We start from the raw sequence: 25,544 nt of genomic DNA, 5'->3' as shown, positions 1-25,544 counted from the left end.
CAGACAAGGTTTGGAAAGAGTTACTATTACAGAAGAAGAAAACGTCATAGATTTTACTCAGTGTCACAAGTACTACTAAATATCTGGTTAGGGTTCACATAAATGCCCTCAATAATCCCTCATTATGCCTTAGGATCAATTCATCTAAATTTGCTGAAGCTAAAACTTCAATTATCATACTATGAGTGTGATTTAACTGTGGCCTCTCAAAGACATGTCTAGCTCTCCTGGTCCCCATCACTTACGTAAAAATGCTGAGCAATGAGCAAAAAATATACTGGAAACCACATAAAGAAGTAAGTGTCCAAAAAATCCCAGAACTACAAAAAGAATAAATCTTTTGTTTCAAATCTTGAAATAAATATAATAGGGCAAAATCCATTAAAGTATTTTAAATAATCTTAACTGTTTAATGACTAGACATAAAAATAATATTCACTAACTCTCCCAACCTTTGAAGAAAATGGTAAATCTAGGCATAAAACAAGCAAATTAATCTCACAGTGTTTTCAATACCAATTAATCAATCAATTTCAATTGATCAATTAAATTTCTTACGTAGAAATTACCCAAATATATCATTCAGCTTAAAGCTATTGTATGTGAGCATCTTTATTCATTTTCAGTAACATTTTTTAAAAAAATCTCTAGTAAAAACCTACCTTTGAGGTTCTTTGAAGTTGATCACCAACATATGTTTTACGAAACTGATCCAAGAACCACAGAATTGCAAGCTCTATTTTCTCATTAGAACACTGAGGTAATCCGGTATCCATTAAAGATATAAGCTGAAAAACTCTTTTCATGAAGGAGAAAAAAAGGCTTCAGTAAAAATTCTTGGAGAAACAACATTAAAACATTTATTGTCAATGCAATGTAATATATAATCACTGTAAAAAATGGAAAAATACAAAAGCTTATAAAGAAGATAATTTAAAACCATGTGAAATTCTACTTCTAAGATATACAATTTGGTCTAATTGCTTCTAGTCTTTTTCCTAAAACACATACCTACATATATATGCATAGAAAGCTATAAGAACATACACTTATTATTTTACTAAAACTTTATATAGAATGCATATAACATACACATATAAATATATAATATGTATATATAGATATAAATACCTATAGATATATATGCATGCATACATACAAATTAATATCTATATCCATATAAAATTTTAGTAAAGGAAAAATGATATTGAATGTGTAGTTTTGTATTTTACCTTTTTATTAAACCTTATGTTTTTATATAATTATGTATTTGGGAGTCACATGACTCAAATATTAAAACAATCAAGAGATACACCAATCAAGTTATATCACTTTTTCAATGAATAATAAAAATTTTACCTGAAATAACTTATAAGATGATCATAATAAAATCAAGTATTTTTTTTAAGTTGGCTCCATGCCCAGCATAGAGCTCACTTTGGGACCTGAACTCACAACCCTGAGATCAAGACCTGAACTGAGATCAAGAGTCGGATGCTCAACTGTCACCCAGGCGCCCTAAAACCAAATATTTTTAATACAAGTATGCAACTATTATTATTCAGATAATCATAAATGAACTAAAGGTTAAGTTAAATTTCCTAGAGAAAAAGTTTAACTCAATATAATGAAAAGCTTAGTCTAGAATTTTCAAAAGAGAAATCCTTCTATTATCTATTTTCATTAAAAATTTCTAGGGGTGCCTGGGTGGCTCAGTCAGTTGAGCGTCTAACTTCGGCTCAGGTCATGATCTCGCGGTCCGTGAGTTCAAGCCCCGCGTCGGGCTCTGTGCTGACAGCTCGGAGCCTGGAACCTGCTTTGGATTCTGTGTCTCCCTCTCTCTCTGCCCCTAACCCACTCGCATTCTGTCTCGGTCTCTCTCTCAAAAAAAATAAATAAATAAACATTAAAAAACTTAAAAAAAAAATTCCAGTGGACGGCTGCTAAGCGCCTAGTATTAAGAAAATCTGTTGGGGCGCCTGGGTGGCACAGTCGGTTAAGCGTCCGACTTCAGCCAGCTTCAACCAGGTCACGATCTCGCGGTCCGTGAGTTCGAGCCCCACGTCAGGCTCTGGGCTGATGGCTCGGAGCCTGGAGCCTGGAGCCTGTTTCCGATTCTGTGTCTCCCTCTCTCTCTGCCCCTCCCCCGTTCATGCTCTGTCTCTCTCTGTCCCAAAAATAAAAATAAAAAAACGTTGAAGAAAATCTGTTTATTTTAATAATCTTTCTAAGAGCTAAGAGTACAAGTTGTTGAGGAACAGCACCTTTGTCTCCTTTTTCTAACTGCACAGAGGCAGCGGTGCCTAGCCAACCCACATACTTCTTTCCATACATGCGCACAGGAACACTGTTAATAGTTTATGTGTCCTTCCGGAGATTTTTTAAACTGTATATACAGGCAAATATGACTAAATATTCTCCTCTCAACTCTTTTAAACATATGGAACATACACTATACTTATGGTTCCAAACCTAGCTTGTTCCATTTAACAACTGATCTTAAGATCTTTCCATGTCAGACATCAAGAGTTTCCTCATTCTCTCTTGCAGCTGTTTAACATTTCATTGTAGAAATATACCATAATATTTTCAAACATTCCCCTACACATGGGCACTGAAGTTAAGAATTTTTTGCTGTTGCAAAATTGCTGCAATTAGCCATCTTATACAATCATCTCACACATGTACAGCTACAATATATGCTTCTAACAGTGAAACTAGTTTAAAGAATATAAACTTTTATAACGTTGATGATTATTAGCATATTGCTCTCCACAGAAACTGAAACAATTTATCTATCATCAGTCTAGGAGAGTATCTGTATACACTCATATAAGATAATTCGGATGATATGAAAATTTAAAATTTATTAATATCTGAAAAATGCATCTCAGTACAGTTTTATTTAGTATTTCTGTCATGTACATGAGGTTAAAATGTTTCCGTTTTTAAGCCATATATATGTCCTTTCCTGTGACCTATTTGTTCATATCCTTTGCCAATTCTTTCTATTGGGCTCTCTTTGCTGATTTCTAGAAATTCTTTATACACACACACACACACACACACACACACACACACACACATTAGAAAACTGAGTCCTCTGCCTATGCAATGTGATTAATGCCATACAGAAGCTTTTGTTAGGTTTTTATTATGCAAAATTTTTTATCAGCTTTTTCTTTTATGATTTTACATAATAAAAAGGTCTTCTTCCTGAATATGAGGTATTTTTATGTTTCTTCTTTTTTCTTTTTTTACATTTACCTCTCTGATACATTTGAACTTATCTTGAACACATCTTGTGAGATATGGATCAACATTATTTTTTCCCAGATGGCTACCCAGGTATTTCAACACCATTTCTGTCTTGTATAGTCTATCTTTTGCTCACCATTTCAATTATATCCCTTATCATATAGACTAGGTTCATGTATGCATTCAGATTACTTTACTGGACCTTGTATTCTGTTCTAGCACCTAACTAAATATATCTTGATCAATTATTTTTTTCATATTATACTTTTCCAAAACATTATTTTTTAATAGATGTATAATATTAACACTATGTCAAAATCTAACCATCTCATTTTGAATATAAATTCCTATTTCAGGGAAATATAACTACTTCCAAAGAATTCTACAAAGTGTCTAAGTTATAGCATATGAAGTTCTTTTAAAAAGTTAGTACTGGGACACCTAGGTGGCTCAGTCATTTTTTTTTTTTTAATTAATTTATTTATTTATTTATTTTTTAATATATGAAATTTACTGTCAAATTGGTTTCCATACAACACCCAGTGCTCATCCCAAAAGGTGCCCTCCTCAATACCCATCACCCACCCTGCCCTCCCTCCCACCCCCCATCAACCCTCAGTTTGTTCTCAGTTTTTAACAGTCTCTTATGCTTTGGCTCTCTCCCACTCTAACCTCTTTTTTTTTTTTTTCCCTTCCCCTCCCTCATGGGTTTCTGTTACATTTCTCAGGATCCACATAAGAGTGAAACCATATGGTATCTGTCTTTCTCTGTATGGCTTATTTCACTTAGCATCACACTCTCCAGTTCCATCCACGTTGCTACAAAAGGCCATATTTCATTCTTTCTCATTGGGTGGCTCAGTCATTTAAGCATCTGACTTTGATCTCACGGTTCATAGGTTCAAGGCCCATGTCAGGTTCCATGCTGCCAACACTGAGCCTGCTTGGGATTCTCTCTCTCTCCCACTCTCTCTCAGCCCCTCCCCCTCCAAAATAAATATATAAACTTAAACAAATTAAAAAGTTGGTACTTCTTGCCAAAGTGTTATGAAATAATATGATGAAAACCATTTTATGGTTATTATTTCCTATATTTATATTATTTAAAAGTAACTTTCACCTACCAAATATTTTTAATACCATTAAAATTTATGAAGGCAAAGTTACTGAAGATTACATTTAAGAATTAGGTTACTATAACCGGTTGTTTGTTTTTTTTTTCCTAAGAAGGTGTATTTGTTCTGTAATTTTTAGAGGAGTGACAAAGCTTTTAGTCTGGGTATTTTTTAATTAGGAGATTGTTGGAGTAATTTTTAAATAAATAGATATATTCAGAAAACTGTGTCTAGATCCAGGTGAGTTTTCAAGTGACTTAGGCATATCTTGTTTTTGAATTCTTTACTGAGTGGGACCTCCCTTTTCCTACTCTAGCTCTCTGTCGGTTCTATGTACTTTCTCTTGTTTACTTTTATTTCTTTTTTATAGCATACATTCCAAAATCCTAGGAAGATGTGAAACCAAAAGACAGTTTGTTGGGATGTCTTTACAACTCATATTAAGCTGGTGATTTGCATTTGCCTAAAAGGCAATGGCATCCCAGCAGGAAAGCAGGAAAGAGTTCCCAGCAGGGTACAGGATCCATTTGTCAAAGAAGTTTTGGTAGTCGTACCAGAAGTTCAGTTGCAAAAGCCTAAGGTCCAAATAACCACGGCTTACACAATATGGATATTTATTTCTCACTCAAGCAAATATCCAAGGCAGTCCTCCAGGACTAGTTAGCCCTCCACAGTGCATCAGGGATTCAGGTTCCTCACATCTTGTTGTTACATTTGCCTCCATTCACACAATCACTTTGTGGCCTAAGATGGCTTCTTTAGCTCCACCCCACAGGTCCACACATCTGGCACACACCACATTCACTTACATCTGACTGCCTAGAACACAATCACTTAACCATACCTAGCTGCAAGAGAGTCTAGTAAATCTGGTCTTTATTCAGGTGGCCACATACCCACCGTAAGAATCAGGTATTCTATTACTGCAGAAGAAGGGAAGAAGAAATGCTGGACAGCTAGTAACCTCTGCCACAGTGCCCTTCAAAGATCTGTGGCTACCTCTAAAAGTGCTTAAGAATAAAACTTGCATTATATATATAACATTCACTTCCAGTTTCACTTTATTGTCCTACACATACTGTTTCCTTTATGTCAAATTATTTCTGGTAAAGAGCATGGGGGGAATAAAAAGACAAGTATATCATTAAATAATTTCAATCCAAGTATAAAGCACAGCATTTCAAATTCAAAGAGATGAATTTTGGATAATCAGTTGTTTATATTCCCCTAGATATCCAAATAAATTAGTATTCATTTAGTCAACAAATATCTGAGGGCCTACTATGTGGCAGGCGTGTATCAGGAGTTCAGAATATAAGTAAACAAGACATATATATTCTCAGTCCTCCAGAAACCTATCGTCTATGCAGGGAAAGACATAAAATAAGGAATTAAAGAATGACAAGTACTATCATAAACAGTATAAAAAAATTGGGGAAGATTCTTAACATTCTAGGATGGAAAACGGCAAAGAAAGAGTGTGTGGAGAGAAAGGAGAAAACATGTGTAACTATCCAGAGAGGGCAGAAAAGGCATGGCTCAGTTCAGAGCTAAGGAAAGTTCGATATGGCTACAAAGCAGTCAGATGAAGCTAATGAGACAGGCAGGAGCCAGATTATGAACCTGATGAGCCATGTTGATTTTAACCCCAGTAGCAATGGCAAGTACTTTGCTCAGAGTTTGAGCAAAGCACCGACCTAATCAGATCTGTACTTCAGATTCAGGAAGCCAGAGAGGAAGCAAGGTGTCCAACTTAAAACTGTAGCATGAATCCAGGTGAAAGATGATAGGAACTACAACAGCAGCGGCTAGAAACAACTGGACTAAAAGGCATAACTAGAAGGTAGAGCTGACAGTATTTGAAAATGAAGACTACATGGATGCTGGTGAGAGAGAAAAAAGGAAAAGTTAAGAATAACTTCCAGGATTCAGACTTAGGCAATCGAGCGGATGGCAAGGAGACACGCGAAGAGGTCAGGGCTGGGAGTGGATAGAAGAGAGAAGTTTAATGTTAGCCACTGAATTGAAGACAAATGTGAAACAGAACATGCAAGTGAAACAGTTCAACAGGTATCTGGAAGTTAGAAGATAACAATGACTACAACACAGAATCACTGAGCAATGCTGAGCGCTCAGCTGAGGTGAAAACTGGCATTCTGATTGACAAATGGTACCTGTATAGAGGTATGCAATTCTTTTGTTATCACTTAACGGGTTAGAGAAAACTCTGAATTCCTTCAGGGTTAAGGTTTTGCCAGGCAGTTGAGGTAAAAATACAACGGTGAACAAAGCAGATAAAGCTTATTCCTTTCCTTACACTAGTGGAATGAGCAAATAAACATAAGGGGTAATAAAGACTAGGAAGAAACTAAACTAGGATAGGGTGTTATTATAGACTGGGAAATCAGAGGAAGAGACAGCTGCATATAGACCTACTTGACTGAAGTGAAGGAGTACCCTATAAACATCTGGAAGAAAGCATTCCTAGCAGAGAAGTGCAGAGGCCCTAAAGTGAGAACATATTGGTAATACTCAAATAGCAAGGAGGCCCTTGTGGTTGGGCTGAATGAGAAAGAGGAGGAAATGAAGTCAGAGAAGTAGTACAAGAGGCTCTGAGCCCTGGCAAGGACTCTGGAATCTGTCATGTGTGTGACAGGAAGCCACTGGAAGCTTATGAGCAGAGTAGAGCACCACGATCTAATGGGAAAGAAGTTGAAGTCATCCATACGACAGCAGAGTCTGAGAGAGAGAACAAGACTCCAAGCTAGCTGCCAGAGGTTTCATGAGTAATGAGGGATGACTTGGAGAAGAACAGGCCAGAGAAGTGAGGAGAGACTGGGGGGGGGGGGGGGGGGGGGTAACTGAGAAGAATAAGCCTAAAAGCAGCAGTCGCTCTATTAGCACGAGCAAACTGAGAAGACACAGGATGAATAAAACACAGTCTCTGGGTAATCACTCAAGAGGGTTACGTTCTGGTAATGAGGAATGAAACGGAAATGACTATAAAATTATCTTTATTTAATTAGAATTGCATGGCCTGAGCACAAATATATTTATTTGCCAAGTTAAAGTAGCATATTTAAATATGTTAAAGTAACATGTTTTAATTATAATTATCACAATATTGGGAGCTTTTGTGAATATTAACCTTTTCCTGATAAAATAGCATATAGGTTTCTGGCAGAAGCTTCATGGTCTTCTAATTTGGTATTGTTCCCCCAGGAGTTAAAAAGGTATCATGTAACAATACACAGAAGGCAACAGTATTACAGTTCCAGTTACTTGGAACTTCTTCATATGAAATTGATATTTTAAAATTCTACATATAACCACATTCTTATTTAATTTAAAATCTCAACATTTCAAAACAGATATTTATATTTTTTCTATGCCCCACCTTGATCTTGAATCTGCTTAGCCCTGTTTACATATACACCAACCCCACCACTACCTCTCACCCCATCCCTGGCCTCAACCACTTGTCTTTTGGCTCCAGTAAGATTCACACACTTCCTGCAGTTGTAAATCTTTACCCGGGGAAGAGGTAAGGCCTAGGACAGCTCTAGCCCCTACCTCCCACCCCAACAGGACCAACAGAAGCTCTGGCTTCCCCAGCGATACCTCAAAGAGGCCAGGGAACACAACTATGAAGTATGAAAAGGTTGAGCACCCCGGGAGTAGACACTAACTAGTAAGAAACAGGACACAGAAATAAGCAGACAGAAAAATGCCTTGCCCTTAGACCCCCATCCTGCCACCACCATGAACTGTTTTGAAACACATTGGTCCATGTGGTCTCTGGGAAAAACTCCTGTAACAGCAAGCAACAAAGTCTGTAATGTACCATCTTATACACTTGATTCTCATTATTCATGGTAGTTATGTTCTCAAAAGGCATTATGAAAACTGTATTAGTCAATACTGAACCACTGTGCTCCCAGAGGAAATACAGGGTTAGGTTCCTGAGGAACACTGGTTACAATGTTTTCATTAACCAATCTAACAAATAACCTTGTTTTATGTGTGTTTCTCTTTAAAGACATCTTATTTATTAATATGTATTGTTGATCATTAACATTGAACTCACAGCTAATAGCACAACTTGGACCTGAATGAGGCTTACTTAATATCCGTATCTTTTCTGTAAGGTACTTTACAGCTTTTTTGTTGTGCTTAGGAACATCAGACAGCACTTCAGCACTACAATGGGGACCATTGTAAATAGTAAAACCACCAACAAAAAGCACAAAAACGTGAGAAATATGGCACTAAACAGACAATGTAAAGGACACTTATTTACAGTATTAGAGTATGAAATAAGAAGGCAAAGCTGGGAAAATGGGTATCAGGCAACTCAAATTTCCACGCACATACATATCCAAAAATGACTGCAGTAGCACCAGAAGTGTTGGTTTTGGGGTTACAAATAAACTTTAGCAAGTACACAAATTTGCAAAACTGGAATCTGTGGATGAGGATTATTGACTGTATTTGTCTTCTCCTATTCTCTCAATTTTTCTTTTCCTTCATTTTTCCTTCCTTGAAAATGCACCTTTCTCCCCACTCTTCAATAAAACCTTAGACCATAATCTTCACCTAATGCTTTGTTTTCTAGGGAACGGCTAAAACGCAAATCAAATATTAAAGTTAAATATATTTGTTGCTTAAAGAAAAAATTAAAATTTTCTACTTGGCAAATATACACCTGCTTTTGTTTATTTCCTTGGCAAATATACCTGCTTTTGTTCATTTCCTGTTATATATTTCTCAGGAAAATAATGCCAGTGGGTACTTCTCTGCTTGATGATGAAAACTTTTAAAAAATCAAACTATAGCAAAAAGTATACTTACTTTCCACTTTATTAAACATGTAATGTTATATTAAAAGACAGCACGGAGGCAAATTATTCACTTTGTTTAAAATTAACCAAAGCATTTTAAGAATGCCCCAATTCATATTTTAAAGTTATTCTATATTGGAAATAATGAATCTTAGAAAAGCTGAAAATATTTGTGTTCCATTCAGACTCCAGTTTCACTGCAAAGGGGTAGTTTAAAGGTAGAAAAGAATATGGAATGAAGAGAAATTTTCTATTCAAAATGGCAACAAATTTATTAAACACTTAGGAATATATTTAAGATTAGTAAGGAAGGAGAATGCCACAACCAGGTATAATAATTTTAAGAACTTTGCCACTGGGTGGTGGCAAAACTGGGGTGACATACATCTGGGCAAAAAGCAATGGATAGTCAATTGTCCAATAGAAGCTTTGTTTATGATTGTTGACAAAATTTTTCACCTCATAACCGTAGCCTTAGTAAGAAGCAATGAATTACTTGCCTTATATTTCTATTCTACACTGAGGAAAACAGACTTCCAAGATCAGTGGAAAAGAATGAAAAGACTAGAAAAAGACCTAAAATTTTCATGTAAAGATATAAGCAGCATTTCAAATGTGTGAAGGATGAGGTTCACATTAATTGGTTAACACTATGTAAACTCTGGAAAAAGTATATAAGACAAATGTCAAATATATTAAGAATTAAATATAAAAAACTGAAACCATAAAAAAACTAGGAGAAAACATAGGTGAGTATTTTTATTATCCAGGTGTGGAACAACTTTTCTAAGCATGAACAACGGAGAAAATATGAAGGGTGGGGCGCCTGGGTGGCTCAGTCGGTTAAGCGGCCGACTTCGGCTCAGGTCATGATCTCACGGTCTGTGAGTTCGAGCCCCGCATCGGGCTCTGTGCTGACAGCTCAGAGCCTGGAGCCTGTTTCAATTCTGTGTCTCCCTCTCTCTGACCCTCCCCCGTTCATGCTCTGTCTCTCTCTGTGTCAAAAATAAATAAATGTTAAAAAAATTAAAAAAAAAAAAGAAAATATGAAGGGAAAATTTCATAGATCTGAACATATAAATATTTAAATCCAGTAAGAAAGAAATTTCTAAAACAAATTAAAAACATGGAGAAAACATTTTCAAAATAAATAGCAAAATATTAAGATCTTTGATATATACTGAGTTCTTATAAACAAATTAGGAAAGATAATCACAAAAGAAAACTAGCTAAATGGTACAATCTATACATATTTAAAAATCACAGAGAAAATACAATTGGGAAAAGTAGGAATGGAAAAGAATGTTTGACATCACTTGTAACCAAAGCAATACAAAATTAACACAAGATATTTGCTGTTATCTGGGAAAGATAATCCTATTAACTAGGGTTCAACTGCAGAAAATATGGTTAACTCTCAAAGCCTTTGAGTTCAGAGAATAAACTAGTATTGAAACTCTTTAACATGCTGTAGACCATTCCACCAACTCTACAGCCTTTAGGAATTAACTCTAATGAAATTATTTTGATCTAAAAGAATATTCACCTCAAAGCAGTTTACATTGAAGAAAAATTGGGAAACAACTTAAAATTCCCAAGACCAGGGTATGTTTAAATTAAGGAACAGCTTAGAATATTTAATGTCTAGGTAAAATCACAATATTATGCTTGATTTTTTAAAAAGAGAAGTGTTTGTGGGGCGGGGGTGGAGCAGATGGCGTTTGGTAATATAGCACTTACCATTTGCCAGACATTGTTCTCAGCATCTTAAAAATATTAACTCATTTAATCCTTATAATAGCCCAAAATGAATTAGGTATTTTTGTCCCCATTTTAAAATGTTTACAAAACAGTATTCTAGTATAATTTTTGTTTAAAAAATGTTGGAAAAGACACATGAAATGTACATATACCCTCAAGCATTAATTTAAAAAATTCAAAGGTCTTTAGCAAAATGACAGTAATAGTTACCTTCAAATTAATCTATGACTTTTCTTTTTATTTGAAATATTTAAGTGTCCAATAAAAACACATACGACTTTGTTATAAAGAAAAATTTTATTAAAAAGTAAATTAAAATATATAGAAAACCAACTCACGTGTATTATTCACATGTAGGAATTTTCCTCAGTGTTAAGGCAAGTAATTCATTGCTTCTTATTAAGGCTATAGTCATGAGGTGGAAAATCTAGTCAACAATCACAAACAAAGCTTGTATTGGGTAACTGACTATCCACTGCTTTTTGACCACATGTATATCACCCCAATTTTGCCACCACCCAATACACACCAATTTAGCAAGCTTTGTCAGATCCTAAGAAATAAAAAGCAACTTAAACCTTCATTTAGATGCAAGTCTAAACACTATTTAGACGCAAGTTTAAAGTATATGTGACTATAACACTTATTAGAGATTTGACTTCTACAAATCACTTAACCTCTAACCTCTATTAGTTTTCACACCAGTAAAAAAGAAAATAATACCTTCCTCAAATGGCCAAGTACAAAATGTTTTATCTTATAATTCCAGTTCAATAATAACTAAATTTCTTAACTACTTAGTAAATTTCTGTAAGTTTTATGGCCATCACTTACCGACAGGATAATTCTCCATCCATAGCATCATGTTCATCTGTACTGGTATAGGTTAACCTTCCCCCAACAACTGTCCCAACTAAGTATACCAGCCATGCAAGACGTCCTAAAACATAACAGGAAAGAGAAATGCTTAGGAGGTATTGATAGAAACAATGTTTATATTGCAGAAAATTCTGAAATTGGCAAAGTGATCTATTCTTCCAAACAAATGATAAACTACTGTGAACTCAGTCCTTGACAGAGAGTGGAGTAAGTTTTAAGTTTATCAAGGCAGCATAACAGTAAAAATTACAGATTTTACAGAGTTAAAGTTATGTTCAAAATCCCATTTCAAACAATTTGTTATGTGATCTTGCGTAAGTTACTTACCCCTTTACACATTAGGGTTTTCATTTGAAAAATGGAGAAAATAATGTCTACCATGAAGACTTACAATTAAAATTAAATTGAACTAACAAAACACCTAAAGTAATGTGTAGAACCAGGGCTGTAAGTAAGTACTAATATAATCCACAGACCAACATCTTTTCTGGTCACTGACCAAACATGGTCAATGTTGATAATACCAGCCTGATCATTTTTAGTACTGTCCCTGTTTGAACCTAATAGATGGTAATAAATTTATCGCCTTTGTATTTTGTGCATAACTTTTTAAAATACAAGACTGTTGTATTTTATGCATAATTTTTTAAAATCCAAGATTGTCACAATTCAAATCACATAGTCTGACAACAAAATTAACTTCACGGGCAATACTAGCAAGGGCTTAACTAACTGTAACAGTGGCATGCATGGCATCTACAGTTTTCACAAAATTGAGTAATTCAGAAATGGAGGTACTTATTGAATGATTTTTATTTAAGGCATATATCATTTTACAACTTAGAAGCACTGATCCATGTATCAGATTCTCCAAAATTCTCAAGACCTTTATGAACAATTAACAACATACCAGTTATCTTGCTAAAAAGAAATTTTGTGCTATTCTTAGGGACTGATTCTTCAAAGTTGACCAGGTTATTGCATAATACCAAAATCAAATATGTTCCTGTATTGAGAAACAAATCAATTATGTTCCTGTATTGAGAAACCTTCTCAAGTGAACTAAAGTTCAAGGGTATTAACTTGAATAGTCTTATGGATGTCTTTGCCTGTTGGAAGACTTAGGAAGGATAAATTCATGTAGAAAAAGAGCACATTCTTTCTATATTTCTGTGAATACTAGCCATCATTACTCTATAACTGATCAATTCCCTCTAACTTCAAGAGAGACATCAGCCTATTGAGGTGACAAACTTCCTGTAAGTTAGAAATATAGCCTGGCAAATATCCACATCCCCTATTGTATTATAAAACAACAATGAATAAATCAGAATAGACCCAATTATGCAGGCTGGGACATAAACAATGTGAAACAGATTCAATAGGAGACAAAAACACTAATTTGATCAAGTAATTCATAAAACAGACTCAAGCCGCAAGATACACATAATTAATTTTTAAAAAGTAACAGAACAAAAAGCCCATCTAGGAAGCTGAAGGTACTAAGAAAGTTGCCTATGTACTCAAAATTGTTTTATGATTAACATAAAAGTCTATTAGTAACACATGCTATCCCCTGATGACCCTACTTCTGTGGGTCCTCTCAAGTGATCTCTCTTCCACACTTCTTGTATCTCAGGCCTACAACAATGGAGGTGTTCTTGATGTTCCTGATGTCTATTTCCAAAATATTCTCCCTCCATCAAAAGCACTCAGCTGACATCTTATGTCATCAAACTATATTACCAAATATCCTTTCTGGCTGCAATGATCTACTCTCCCTCAGGTTATTTTCCCTTACTTTTTGAAGGTGTTCATTCCTGGCTTGCTGTCACTCTTTCCAACAAGACTTCTATTATATAATCAGTAGTGGCTTCAACATATACAAAGATGAATCTTCCAACACTAACAATCCTTCATTCTACTGGGAATCTCCAACAGATGAACCTATCACTTTCTTTAACAACTTTACTGAAATATATAATTCACATACCATACAATTCATCCACTTATAAAAGTCATTGTTTTTAAGTAAATTCACAGGGTTGTACAACCACCACCACAACCTAATTTTAGAACATTTCATCTCTCACCAAAGAAATTCCACTCCATACCCCTCAATTCACCCCCATCCCTAAGCAACTACTAATCTACTTTATGTCTCCTCAGATTTTTCCCATTCTGGACATTTCATGTCAACAAATCATATAACATGTAGCTTTTGTAACTGTCTTTTTCACTTAGCATAATGTGTTCAAAGATCATCCATGTTGTAGTTTGTATTGGTACTTCATTTTTTATAGCCAAACAACATTCCATTGTTTGAACTTATGGTTTCCGGTGGGGTGGGGTGGGGGGTGTTGAAGGACAGGCAAGATGGGTGAATGGGAGGGGGAAATAGAAGCTTCCAGTTATGAAATGAATAAGTCATGGAAACAAAAGGCACAACATAGGGATTACAGTCAATGATACTACCATAGTATTGTATGGTGACAGATGGTAACTACACTTGTGGTAAGGATACCATAATGTATAGAAAAGGTGAATCACTATGTTGTATACCTGGAACTAATATAACACTGTGTATCAACCATATTTTAAAAAAATTCCATTGTTGGACATAGCACATTTTATTCATGTATACATCAGCTGATGGGCATTTGGACTGTTTCTACCTTTTGACTTTAAAAATAATGCTATTTATAGAAACAGCCCAGTGTCTTGTCCATGATATATATAGATAGATAGATAGATAGATAGATAGATAGATATAGAGATATCTATATATATAGATAGATCTGTATATATATCATACACACACACACACACACACACACAAAATGGAATATTACTCAGCCATAAAAAAATGAAATGTTGGCATCTGCAGGGACATGAATGGAGCTACAGAGTATTATGCTAAGTAAAATATAAGTCAGTCAAATACCACGATTTCACTCATGTGGGATTTAAGAAACAAATGAACAAAAGGGGGGAAAAAAGACAGGCAAACCAAGAAACAGACTCAACTATAGAGAACTGGTATTTACTAGAGCAGAGGTGGGTGGGCGGTGGGTGAAATAGGTGATGGGATTAAGGAATACACTTGTTGTGATGAGCACCGGATGTTGTATGTAAATGTGGAAACACTATATTGTATACCTGAAACTAAAATTACACTGTATATCATCTAACTAGAGTTTAAATACTTAAAAAAATAATGCTGCTTTGAATATTTGTGCACATCCTTTATGTGGATAATTTCTCTTGGGTATACCTAGAAATGGAATTACTGAGTCACATGATACATATATTTTTAACATTTTAAGGAATGGCCAAACTGCTTTCTAAACCCGCATTACCACCAGCAATATATGAAGGTCCAAATCCTATCAACACTTGTTATTATCTTTTTGATTATACCCATCCTAGTGAGTGTGAAATGGAATCTTGTAATTTTAATATATCCTTTCCTGATGACTAATGATGTTGACCATCCTCACATATGCTTACCAGCCACTTGCATGTCTTCTTTGGAGAAAGGTCTGTTTAAATCCTTTGCTCATTTTTAAATTGAGCTGTTTATCTTTTTTTATTATTGAGCTGTAAGGGTTCTTTATATATTATAGATACAAGTCCCTCATCAGATATGAAATTTGCAAATATTTCCTCCCATTCTCTGGGTTGTGTTTTCACTTTCTTGATGGTATCCTTTGAAACATTCTGAGATTTTTAATTCTGATGTCAAAATTTTGAATTTTTCTTTTGTCACTTCAGCTTTTGGTGTCACATTTAAGAAACCACTGCCCAACCCAAAGTCATGAAGATTTTTTTTTTTTTTTTTTTTCAGGAGACACTTAAATTCCTTTTTTTTTATTGTTTATTTATTTATTTATTTATTTATTTATTTTTTTACATTTGGGTTATTTTTGAAATTTTTTTTTTTTAATTAATTTATTTATTTTTTAATATATGAAATTTACTGTCAAAAGTCATGAAGATTTACTCCTATGTTTTCTTCTGAGTTTCATAGTTTTAACTCTTACATTTAGGCCTATGATTTATTTTTACTTAGTTCTTGTATATGGTGGGAGATATTAGTCTTATTCTTTGCATGTAGTATCCAATTGTCCCAGCACCATTTGTCAAATAAACTATTCTTTTGTCATTGAATTGAATTTGCCACTCTTGTCAAAGAGCAATTCATTATACATTGAAGGATTTATACCTGGACTCTCAATTATATTTCACTATTCTAGTGTCTATCTTTATGCCAATTCCACACTATATTGACTACCTTTCCTTTTTAATAAATTTTGAAATCAAGATGTGTAAGTCCTTATACTTCACTCTTTTTCAAGCTAATTTTGAATATTCTGGGTCTTCTGGATTCCCTTATGAATTTAAGGATCAGCATGTCAATTCTTGCGCTGAGGCCAGCTGGGATTTTAACAAAGATTGTGCTGAATCTATAGGTCAATTTGGGGAATACTGCCATCTTACCAGTATCAAGTCTTGTGATCCATGACCACAGGTGTCTTTCAGATCTTTAATTTCTTTCAACAATGCTTTATAGTGGTTGGTATGTAAGTCTAACCCTTTTTTTTAAACTTATGCCTATGTAATTTGTTCTTTTTTGATGCTATTTTACCTGAACTTATCTTCATTTTTGATTAATTGGTAATATATAGACATGTTATTGACTTTTGTTTACTGATCTTATATCCTGCAACTTTGCTAATCTCTTATTAGTTGTACTAGTTTTTTGGGATCTGCCATTTATTCAGTCTCTTACAAACTTCATGTCTTCTCTACCCTGCTTACTTAGCTTCAGCTCTATGCTCAATCGTTATAATCTATGCCTTATACCACTTCAATTCCTCTCTTGCTCTGACACACTCATCTTACAAACCCATGACTGTTTAAGTCCAATTCCCTACCTAGTCTCTGCCTATACTTACACAGCTTAATAGAACTAGAGAAAGATACAACCACGTTGACCAGCCTCACTTTGAAGTCACGTTCTCAGTAAGGCCTTCCGTAGCCACGCTATCAACTTTTAATACCTACTGTAAGTAGCACACCTTCCAGACAACCATCATCAATTCCTTCTCCCCATGTATGCACAAGCCATCAAAAAGTGGAGTTTATTCTTCCAATTCTTTATAAGTGTATGCTGGATTGTGACTGCTTTGACCAAAAGAAAATGGTGGAAGTGACATTATTCCAGTGCTGGGATTAGTCTTTACAAGAACCAACAGCTTCTTCCAGTCTCTTAGGGAATGTTCACACTGGGGAAGCCAATCACCATGTAAAAAGACCACATACCCTGAGAACATCATACTATTAAGAGGCCCAAGCTAGCAATGCAGAGAGAAAAATGCCAATGAGAGACTATTCACCAAACATTCCAGCCCAGATACCAGACTTGTGAGTAAAGAATCATTCAGGTGACTACAATGCCAGCTGTCATCTGATTACAATGCCTGAAAGATCCCAAATGAGAATCATCCAGCTAAGACTTATGAATACCAGAGAACACTGAGAGATAATAACAAAATGACCATTATTTGATAAACTACTAAGTTTTGGTAAGTGATAACCAGAACATAATCTGCCAACATTTCATACCCTTCTTCTCTGCTTCATTGGTTTTATTTTTAGTACTTATCACTTTCTAATATATCTTAGGTATTTATCTTGCTTTGTTACCTGTCTATTCCAACAGAATATCAACTGCATGATAACTGTGATTTTTTTTTTTTTTAAATTTTTTTTTTTCCAACGTTTTTTATTTATTTTTGGGACAGAGAGAGACAGAGCATGAACGGGGGAGGAGCAGAGAGAGAGGGAGACACAGAATCGGAAACAGGCTCCAGGCTCCAAGCCATCAGCCCAGAGCCCGACGCGGGGCTCGAACTCACGGACCGTGAGATCGTGACCTGGCTGAAGTCGGACGCTTAACCGACTGCGCCACCCAGGCGCCCCAACTGTGATTTTTTTTTAATTTTTATTTATTTTTTTGTCTATTGCACTTCCAGAGCCTAAAGCAGTGCTGACACATTGTAAGTTATCAACAGACATGGGTTACTGAATTAAGAAATCATTACATAAAAAAAAAAAAAGAAAAAGAAATCATTACATAGAAAAGATATCATGAAACAGGCAAGAACAAGTTAACGTTTTATTATCAATTTAGTAAACATTAAAATGTAGAGTCCTTACTAAAAATGAATGTTAATGGTAATTATATTTTTATTGCTTAAACAAGACAAAAGCAATTTCTTCTCAAAGCATACTCAATCCAAGATGTAATAAAGTCTATCTTCTTCATTTGCAGATTCTCTTATCTAAAAATTTGTCAACTTGGGGGCGCCTGGGTGGCGCAGTCGGTTAAGCGTCCGACTTCAGCCAGGTCACGATCTCGCGGTCCGTGAGTTCGAGCCCCGCGTCAGGCTCTGGGCTGATGGCTCGGAGCCTGGAGCCTGTTTCCGATTCTGTGTCTCCCTCTCTCTCTGCCCCTCCCCCGTTCATGCTCTGTCTCTCTCTGTCCCAAAAATAAATAAAAAACGTTTAAAAAAAAAAAATAAAAATAAAAAAAAATAAAAAATAAAATAAAAATTTGTCAACTTGGTAAAGTTTATTTGTAACTCCAAAAATACTTGTGACCATTCATGTGTAAGTGGACAACAACAAAATCTAAGCTGCCCAATGTGTACATTCCAAGCTTAGGTAAAACAAAGCAACACTCTGCTTTCTTGTTTCATCTTTCATACTATAAACAAGTAAGTATTCTTTCATGGTCTTTTTGGTGCCCAATTTTTTTATACTCGAATTTGTGCCTTCTGTTGGTGATTTTACTATTTAAAATACTGCCCAAGAATAGTGAAGTGCCACATGGTGGTCCTATGTGAAAAAAGTCTGTTAATGTGCCTCATAGAGAAAATATATGTGTTAGATAAGCTTCATTCAGGCATGAGCGCTATGGCTATGAGTACAATGTTAATGAATCAACAATATACATTAAACAAGGTGTTTTAAAACAGGAACACACATAAAACAAGGTTATATGTTCATCAGCCGACGAAAATGTTGTGACCAGGGGCTGCAGGAACCTAACCCTGTATCTACCCTAGAAACAATAGTTTAATATTTGCTAATTCAGTGTTAACAGTAATGTTATAGATCATAAATTCCAAATAAGGAGATCTGACTATATTTCTCAAAATCTTACAGAGGTCATTATTAATAGATTATGCTGCAACTGTGCATGGGACATACGCATTTTGAGTAATGGATGTGAATCTGAAACACTGCAAGCATAATTTTTGGTAAGTACAGTGCAATAATTTACCTACCCAATGGGAGTCATTATTTAAAAAATATCCTACTGCAAATTTTTTCAAAATGAAAAATATTATTTAAGTATAAATAATAACCTTCTTTATATGTTTTATCAATTTAGACATTCAGAGACTGGTTTTTCATTTATTTATTCATTTTTATTTATTTGTTTTTTATTTGAGAGACAGAGCACGAACAGGAGAGAGGCAGAGTGGGGCTCAGTGCAGAGTCTGACACAAGACTCAATCTTATGACCCTGGGATCATGATCTGAGCCGAAATCAAGAGTCAGACACTCAACCGACTGAGCCACCCAGGCACCCCACAGATACTTGTTTTTCTTTTTTTTTCTTTTTTTTTTCCTTTTTTTAAATGTTTATTCATTTTCTGAGTGAGAGAGAGAGAAAGAGAGTATGAGTGGGGGTGGGGCAGAGAGAGGGAGACACAATCTGAAGCAGGCTTCAGGCTCTAAGCTGTCAGCGCAGAGCCCAATGCGGGGCTCAAACCCACAAACCACAAGATCATGACCTGAGCCGAAGATGGAGGCTCAACCGACTGAGCCACCCAGGCGTCCCTAGATACTGGTTTTTCTTAAAGCAAGCTTGACTATTACTAAAAATAATAGCAAACATTTACATGGTATTTTCCATGCACTAGGCAATATTTTAAACATTATCTATTACCTATATTTATATCCATTTAATGTCACAAATATTCCTATTAAGTACTGCGGAGCTATGATTCCCATACAGACAATGGAGTTCCAAGAGTTCATTCTCATACCATTAGGAGATACTACTTCCTCTCAAGATCGATGAAAGGGAATACTCAAACCCCACCGTTGACAATTAGCTGGACCACAATGATCCAATAATATCTTACGAGCCAAGAATCTCTCGAGTTTTTATTTAACACATTTTAATTCCTAATCCTGAGTTTCTTCTGTCTCCAAATTTTAATCACAGATGAGACTGTATCTGTTTTTGGGATCATGTCTAGGGTCTTTCATACTTCCTTTGATTCCCAAACTGCCCGCAATAAAACCAAGCATATGTGATACATGAAATAAGTATGTGTTGAATAGTTAAAATAAGCAAACTTATTTTGGGGGCTTATCACTAATGTAAACTCAGAAACATCTGCTTATTAGCTCTTGATAAAAACAAGCCTACTTGAAAATAGTCAAAGAATTCCTCATGCATGTAATTTTTATATCTCTCTGTTGAAATATCAACATTAAAAAATGAAGGCAGTACATTTTAGGCTACCAAGAGCACAGGCTGAGTTAAAATCCTGCCTCTACTATCAATAAGGTAGTTACTTAATTTCACTTGGATTTAATGCCCTCATCTATAAATATGAGGGTGATACTTACACCTGGCTCTCAGGCTTGTGACAAACACTAAATAATATTTTTCATAAAAAGTGGTCATAATAATATTCACTATAAATGCTCAGTACATACTGGCTGTTATTACTATTATTATGATTATAAAAATAGCCATCCCCTTTTTAGTTCTTCTATATCAAACCTACAAAAACCAAAACATACCAATGCTACATTTATATGTTCTTCTGAGTTTTACTTTAGAAGCTGCTCAAGAAAATTAAGTCACACAATTTTTAAGAGCTTTTCCTCTCTGCCAAAGAGGCTTATTGCAATTAAAGCTAGTTACCATTAGCCATATATACTTTCTTAATGCCATTTGTAAAACAAACACAAAAAAACTGTAAAGTAAAAAAAAAAAAATATTCCAAGTAAAACACATTCATGTACTTTCCTATGTGGCATGTTCTGCTATAGGGATATAACTAAATAGGTGTGTGTCTGGGGTAGGCTGAAAAGGGAGAGAATCCATGCCCAAAGGATTGAACCTAGTGAGAGACAGGTAACGGGGAAAAATGATTTCTTCAGTGCAGCTGATGAGTATCACTGTCCAATAATAGAAAAATAAAAGATACTAAATACAGGACATGAATTTCTCAAATTTAAGTTTTTTATTTTTTAATTCCTTTTATTCTGTGACTTTGAAATTAAGGCTTGTATATCAAAAAATGCTATGCAGAAATAGCATGAGATCAATTGTGAGCATTTTTTTTCCTGAAATTATGGTAAATTCTGAATGGAGGTTTGTTTATTCAGAGGAAAAATAAAATGTTTATTTACTCTCCTTGTTTTTGGAAACAGTGACTTCTATTATACGACAAACAACAAAGCAGGCATTTCTTAACCTTAGAAACTTAACAACCACTGCCTGAATAAATTAGGATTAGTGTTAGAAATCAACAATGGAATATAAAGGCATTATTTTTAAGCTATCAAACATAATTTTCATATTTAACTGAGAAGTAGTATTTCTCATACACATCCTTTCCCTAAACCTCAACAATTTTAGACTGACAGTATTCAAAATAATAAATGGTACTTTGGTTACAGAATTCTGTCCACAAAGTTTAAAGAACCATGTAAATCTGTAAATCGAAATTACATTTAGAAATTTAAATATCCAATAAACAAGTTTCATATCTACACATTTGTTTTGAATATCATCTTTATAATGAGACTAAATTTCCATTATAATTTTCCATTTTTCTATTTATTCTGAAATGTTCAGGGCACTTGTTTTAGCAGCTGTTCAAGCAAAGAACATTTTTCCTTTAACAAAATAATTATTGCTGTAATAATCTGTAATTATGGTTTATAACTGCAATAATCCCAAAGAAATCAGTCATTACCATAGATCACAAGTAATCGTTAACTACTGTTAATGACCTATTTCTTAGGGATTATTGTTTTTGTAAACCATGACCATATCACCACAAATATGGAAGAGCAAGACAATATAATACAAATGAGATCATAATATAATAATAAACTTATTTTGTAACATTAAAAGCCATTAAGCATCTAAATTAAAGCACACATAACGAGAGCATATAATTTTCTTTGTTCAACACTAACTGAAGTGTTTAGTCTGCACAAAAGAAATTGAATACCGCTACATACAACAGTATAAACTAGAGCCACATTAGACATTTTTTTTGTAATACAGAACAATTATTTTTAAGTAGACCAGAGATATCTTTGAAAGTAGATTCCTTTCCACTGACTTTTTGTTTTTCTTCTTCTTATTTTTTTTTTTACCATTTATTTATTTTCTAGAAACAGAGAGAGACAAAGTGTCCGTGGGGAAGGGGCAGAGAGAGGAGACGGAGAATCTGAAGCAGGCTCCAGGCTCTGAGCTGTCAGCGCAGAGCCCAATGCAGGGCTGGAACCCTGCTTAACTGACTGAGCCACCCAGGTGCCCCACCCCACTGCCTTTTTACCAAAAAAAAAAAAAAAAAAAAAAAAGCAGCAAGGAAACAAATGTTAAAAATTTTCTATGTATTGAGCATTAGACACTGAATTATTATTAAAAACACATAGTATATCTTATGATAAAAACTCTGAATTTATATTAATCAAGAATCAGGTCTGACTTCATTCACTAGATACACCTATTTAATATCAATAAATTATTACATTGACATTAATTCCATTCATATATCTCAGAACAGCTATATTTTCTTTTTTTTTTTTTTTTTTTTATTTTATTTTATTTTTTTTTTAATTTTTTTTTTTTTTCAACGTTTATTTATTTTTGGGACAGAGAGAGACAGAGCATGAACGGGGGAGGGACAGAGAGAGAGGGAGACACAGAATCGGAAACAGGCTCCAGGCTCCGAGCCATCAGCCCAGAGCCCGACGCGGGGCTCGAACTCACAGACCGCGAGATCGTGACCTGGCTGAAGTCGGACGCTTAACCGACTGCGCCACCCAGGCGCCCCAGAACAGCTATATTTTCATTTGGTATCCTTTTGTAGGAAAACAGGTATTTGATTTTACATCTGAATTTTTTTACATTGTAATATAATATTTGCTATATCTGAAGCTATATGTAATGGATATGAAGTATAATAAAACAAACACCAGTGAACTCCCTATCCAACTTAAGAACCAAGGCTTTACCAATACAGTCACACCTACCTTCATACTCCTCCCCTAGCTTATCCCCTTACCTGCCACCCAAGAGGTAACCATGATCCTGTATTTGGTGCTTATTATATAAGAATATATATATAAGAATATATTATTATTCTCTTGAATTTTTTTTCTCATTTTACCACTTAGGCATATATTCCTAAAACAATATATTTTTAGTCTCACTTGTTTGGGGCTTTATTAAGTGTCTCATACTATATACAGTTTCCTGAAAATTGATGATGAAAATTGCTTTATTTCACCACCTATCCTATCTCTGAAATTCATCATAAGTATACCTGTACTTCATTCCATTTTACTGTTACACATTACTCTATTGTGTAACCATTATGATCTGTTTATTCATTTTAATGGTTATGGGTATTTGAGCTGTTTCCACTTTGTGTCCTCAGGAACAATTAGACTACGAATATTTTCACACATGTCCTCTTGTGTAGAAGAGATTTTCTAGAGGACATACCTAAGAGTGGAAGGGCCAAGTCAGCAGGGATTCAAATGTTCCACTTAGCAAAATAACACCAAATTGATTTCCATTCCATTTCTGATTGATTTACTTTTTACTCCTACCACAAGTATATAAGAATTCCCTTTGATCTACATTCTCCTATATGATTTGCTACTTTTGCCAATTTACTGGGAGTAACATGGTATCTCATGTGCCTTAGAAGATACCCAAGTGTATAGAGTTCGTTTATTATTATTTTTGCCATTAGTTTTAATTGCAAGTTAGTAACAATGTGAACTCTGATGCTATGTGACTGAAATTTGTTAAGACTTGCTTTATATACAAATAACTTGCTCAACTTTTAAAAACTGAGATACAATTGACATATCAGTTACAAGTGTAAAACATATGATTTGATATTTATATATATTAGGAAATGATTACCATAGTAAGTCTAGTTAACATCCATCACCTCACATAGTCACCAACTTTTTTTTATGGTGAAGACTTTAAAGATTTTACTGGCCCCAAAAGTTGCAAGTACTATTAACTATACAGTACTATTAACTAACAGTACTATTAACTATAGTCATCATGCTGTTCATTATATCCCCATGAAATTTATTTTTTAACTGCAAGTTTCTATCTTTTGACCACCTTTACCCATTTTGCCCACTCCCCACTCCCTCCTCTGGACAATCACCACTCTGTTCTCTGTATCTATAAGTTCAGTTTTTTGTTATGTTTTACTTCCAGATTCTATGTATAAGTGCGATCATATGGTTATTAATCTTTCTCTGACTTATTTCATTTAGCATAATGCCCTCAAGATCCATCCTTGCTGTCACAAATGACAAGATTTCTTTCCTTTTTATGGCTGAATAATATTCCATTATATATATATATATATATATATATATATATATATATATATATATATATATACGTATATATATATATACGTATATATATACGTATATATATACACATACACACACACACACACACACACACACACATACATATATATATACACACACACACACACACACCCCACAGTTTTTCTCCATTCATCCATCAATGGACATTTAGATTGCTTTCATGTCCTGGCTACCATAAACAAAGCTGCAATAGACACAGGGGTGTAGATTATCTTTTCAAGTTAGTGTTTTTGTTTTCTTGGAGTAAATACACACAAGTAGAACTGCTGGATCATATCATAGCTTGATCTTTAATTTTTTGAGAAGTTCTCAAAAATTATCTCTTTTAATTTTCTCACTTTCCTGGTTTCTCCACATTCTTGAAAATTTCTTCAAACCTAACTGCCAATTTGAGAATTCTTTTCTCAGCTAGATCTAACTTACTGTTCAATGCATTCATTAAATTTCAGGTCACAAAAATTTGTCTTCAATAATAAAGATTTTACTTGAGTCTTCTTCAGTCTGGTCATTTTTCATATTCTTTTTTGCTCATTTGTGATTCTTTTTTTTAATTTCTTTACACATTTCATACAGAATTATTTTACATTCCTATCCAATCATAATATCTTAAGTCCTCTGGGAGGTCCAAATCGAATATACAATTTATTGTTTCTCTCAATGCTCATTCATGATGTCTTGTTTCATTATTTGTGTGCTCACTATTTTTTAAATTATGAACACTCATTTGGTTGATCTTAATCTGCAGGATTCTCGAGGCCCTAAATTATGGTTGCTATTTGTCACAGAAGATTTTAATTTACTATTTTGCTGGAAGCCAACGTGCTCTAATAATTTGGGACCACTTTATCCCCTTTGAAGCGTCCAACTTAATAGAAGAATCTTAAGTTCAGTACACCTACCTTGCTACTGGCCTAAGGCTTTG

The 25,544-nt window shown here is 34.6% G+C and overlaps 1 protein-coding gene across 4 annotated transcripts in view; it reads right to left on the bottom strand.

Moving 5' to 3' along the window:
* The window catches only part of RANBP17 (RAN binding protein 17), a 333,236-nt gene that overhangs the window by 257,479 nt on the left and 50,213 nt on the right, over positions 1–25,544 (bottom strand). For all 4 annotated transcript variants that reach the window (XM_058723330.1, XM_058723324.1, XM_058723321.1 and 1 more), the window contains 2 exons: positions 11,810–11,915; positions 663–798 (listed from right to left, as the gene is read on the bottom strand). In XM_058723330.1, coding sequence (XP_058579313.1) covers positions 663–798; positions 11,810–11,915 — 242 coding nt within the window. The remainder of the gene's footprint in view (positions 1–662; positions 799–11,809; positions 11,916–25,544) is intronic.

Source organism: Neofelis nebulosa, chromosome 1 (genome assembly GCF_028018385.1).
Source record: "Neofelis nebulosa isolate mNeoNeb1 chromosome 1, mNeoNeb1.pri, whole genome shotgun sequence".
Lineage (NCBI taxonomy): Eukaryota > Metazoa > Chordata > Mammalia > Carnivora > Felidae > Neofelis > Neofelis nebulosa.
Note: the sequence above shows the minus strand (reverse complement) of the source record. Positions and strands in the feature narration are given on the sequence as shown.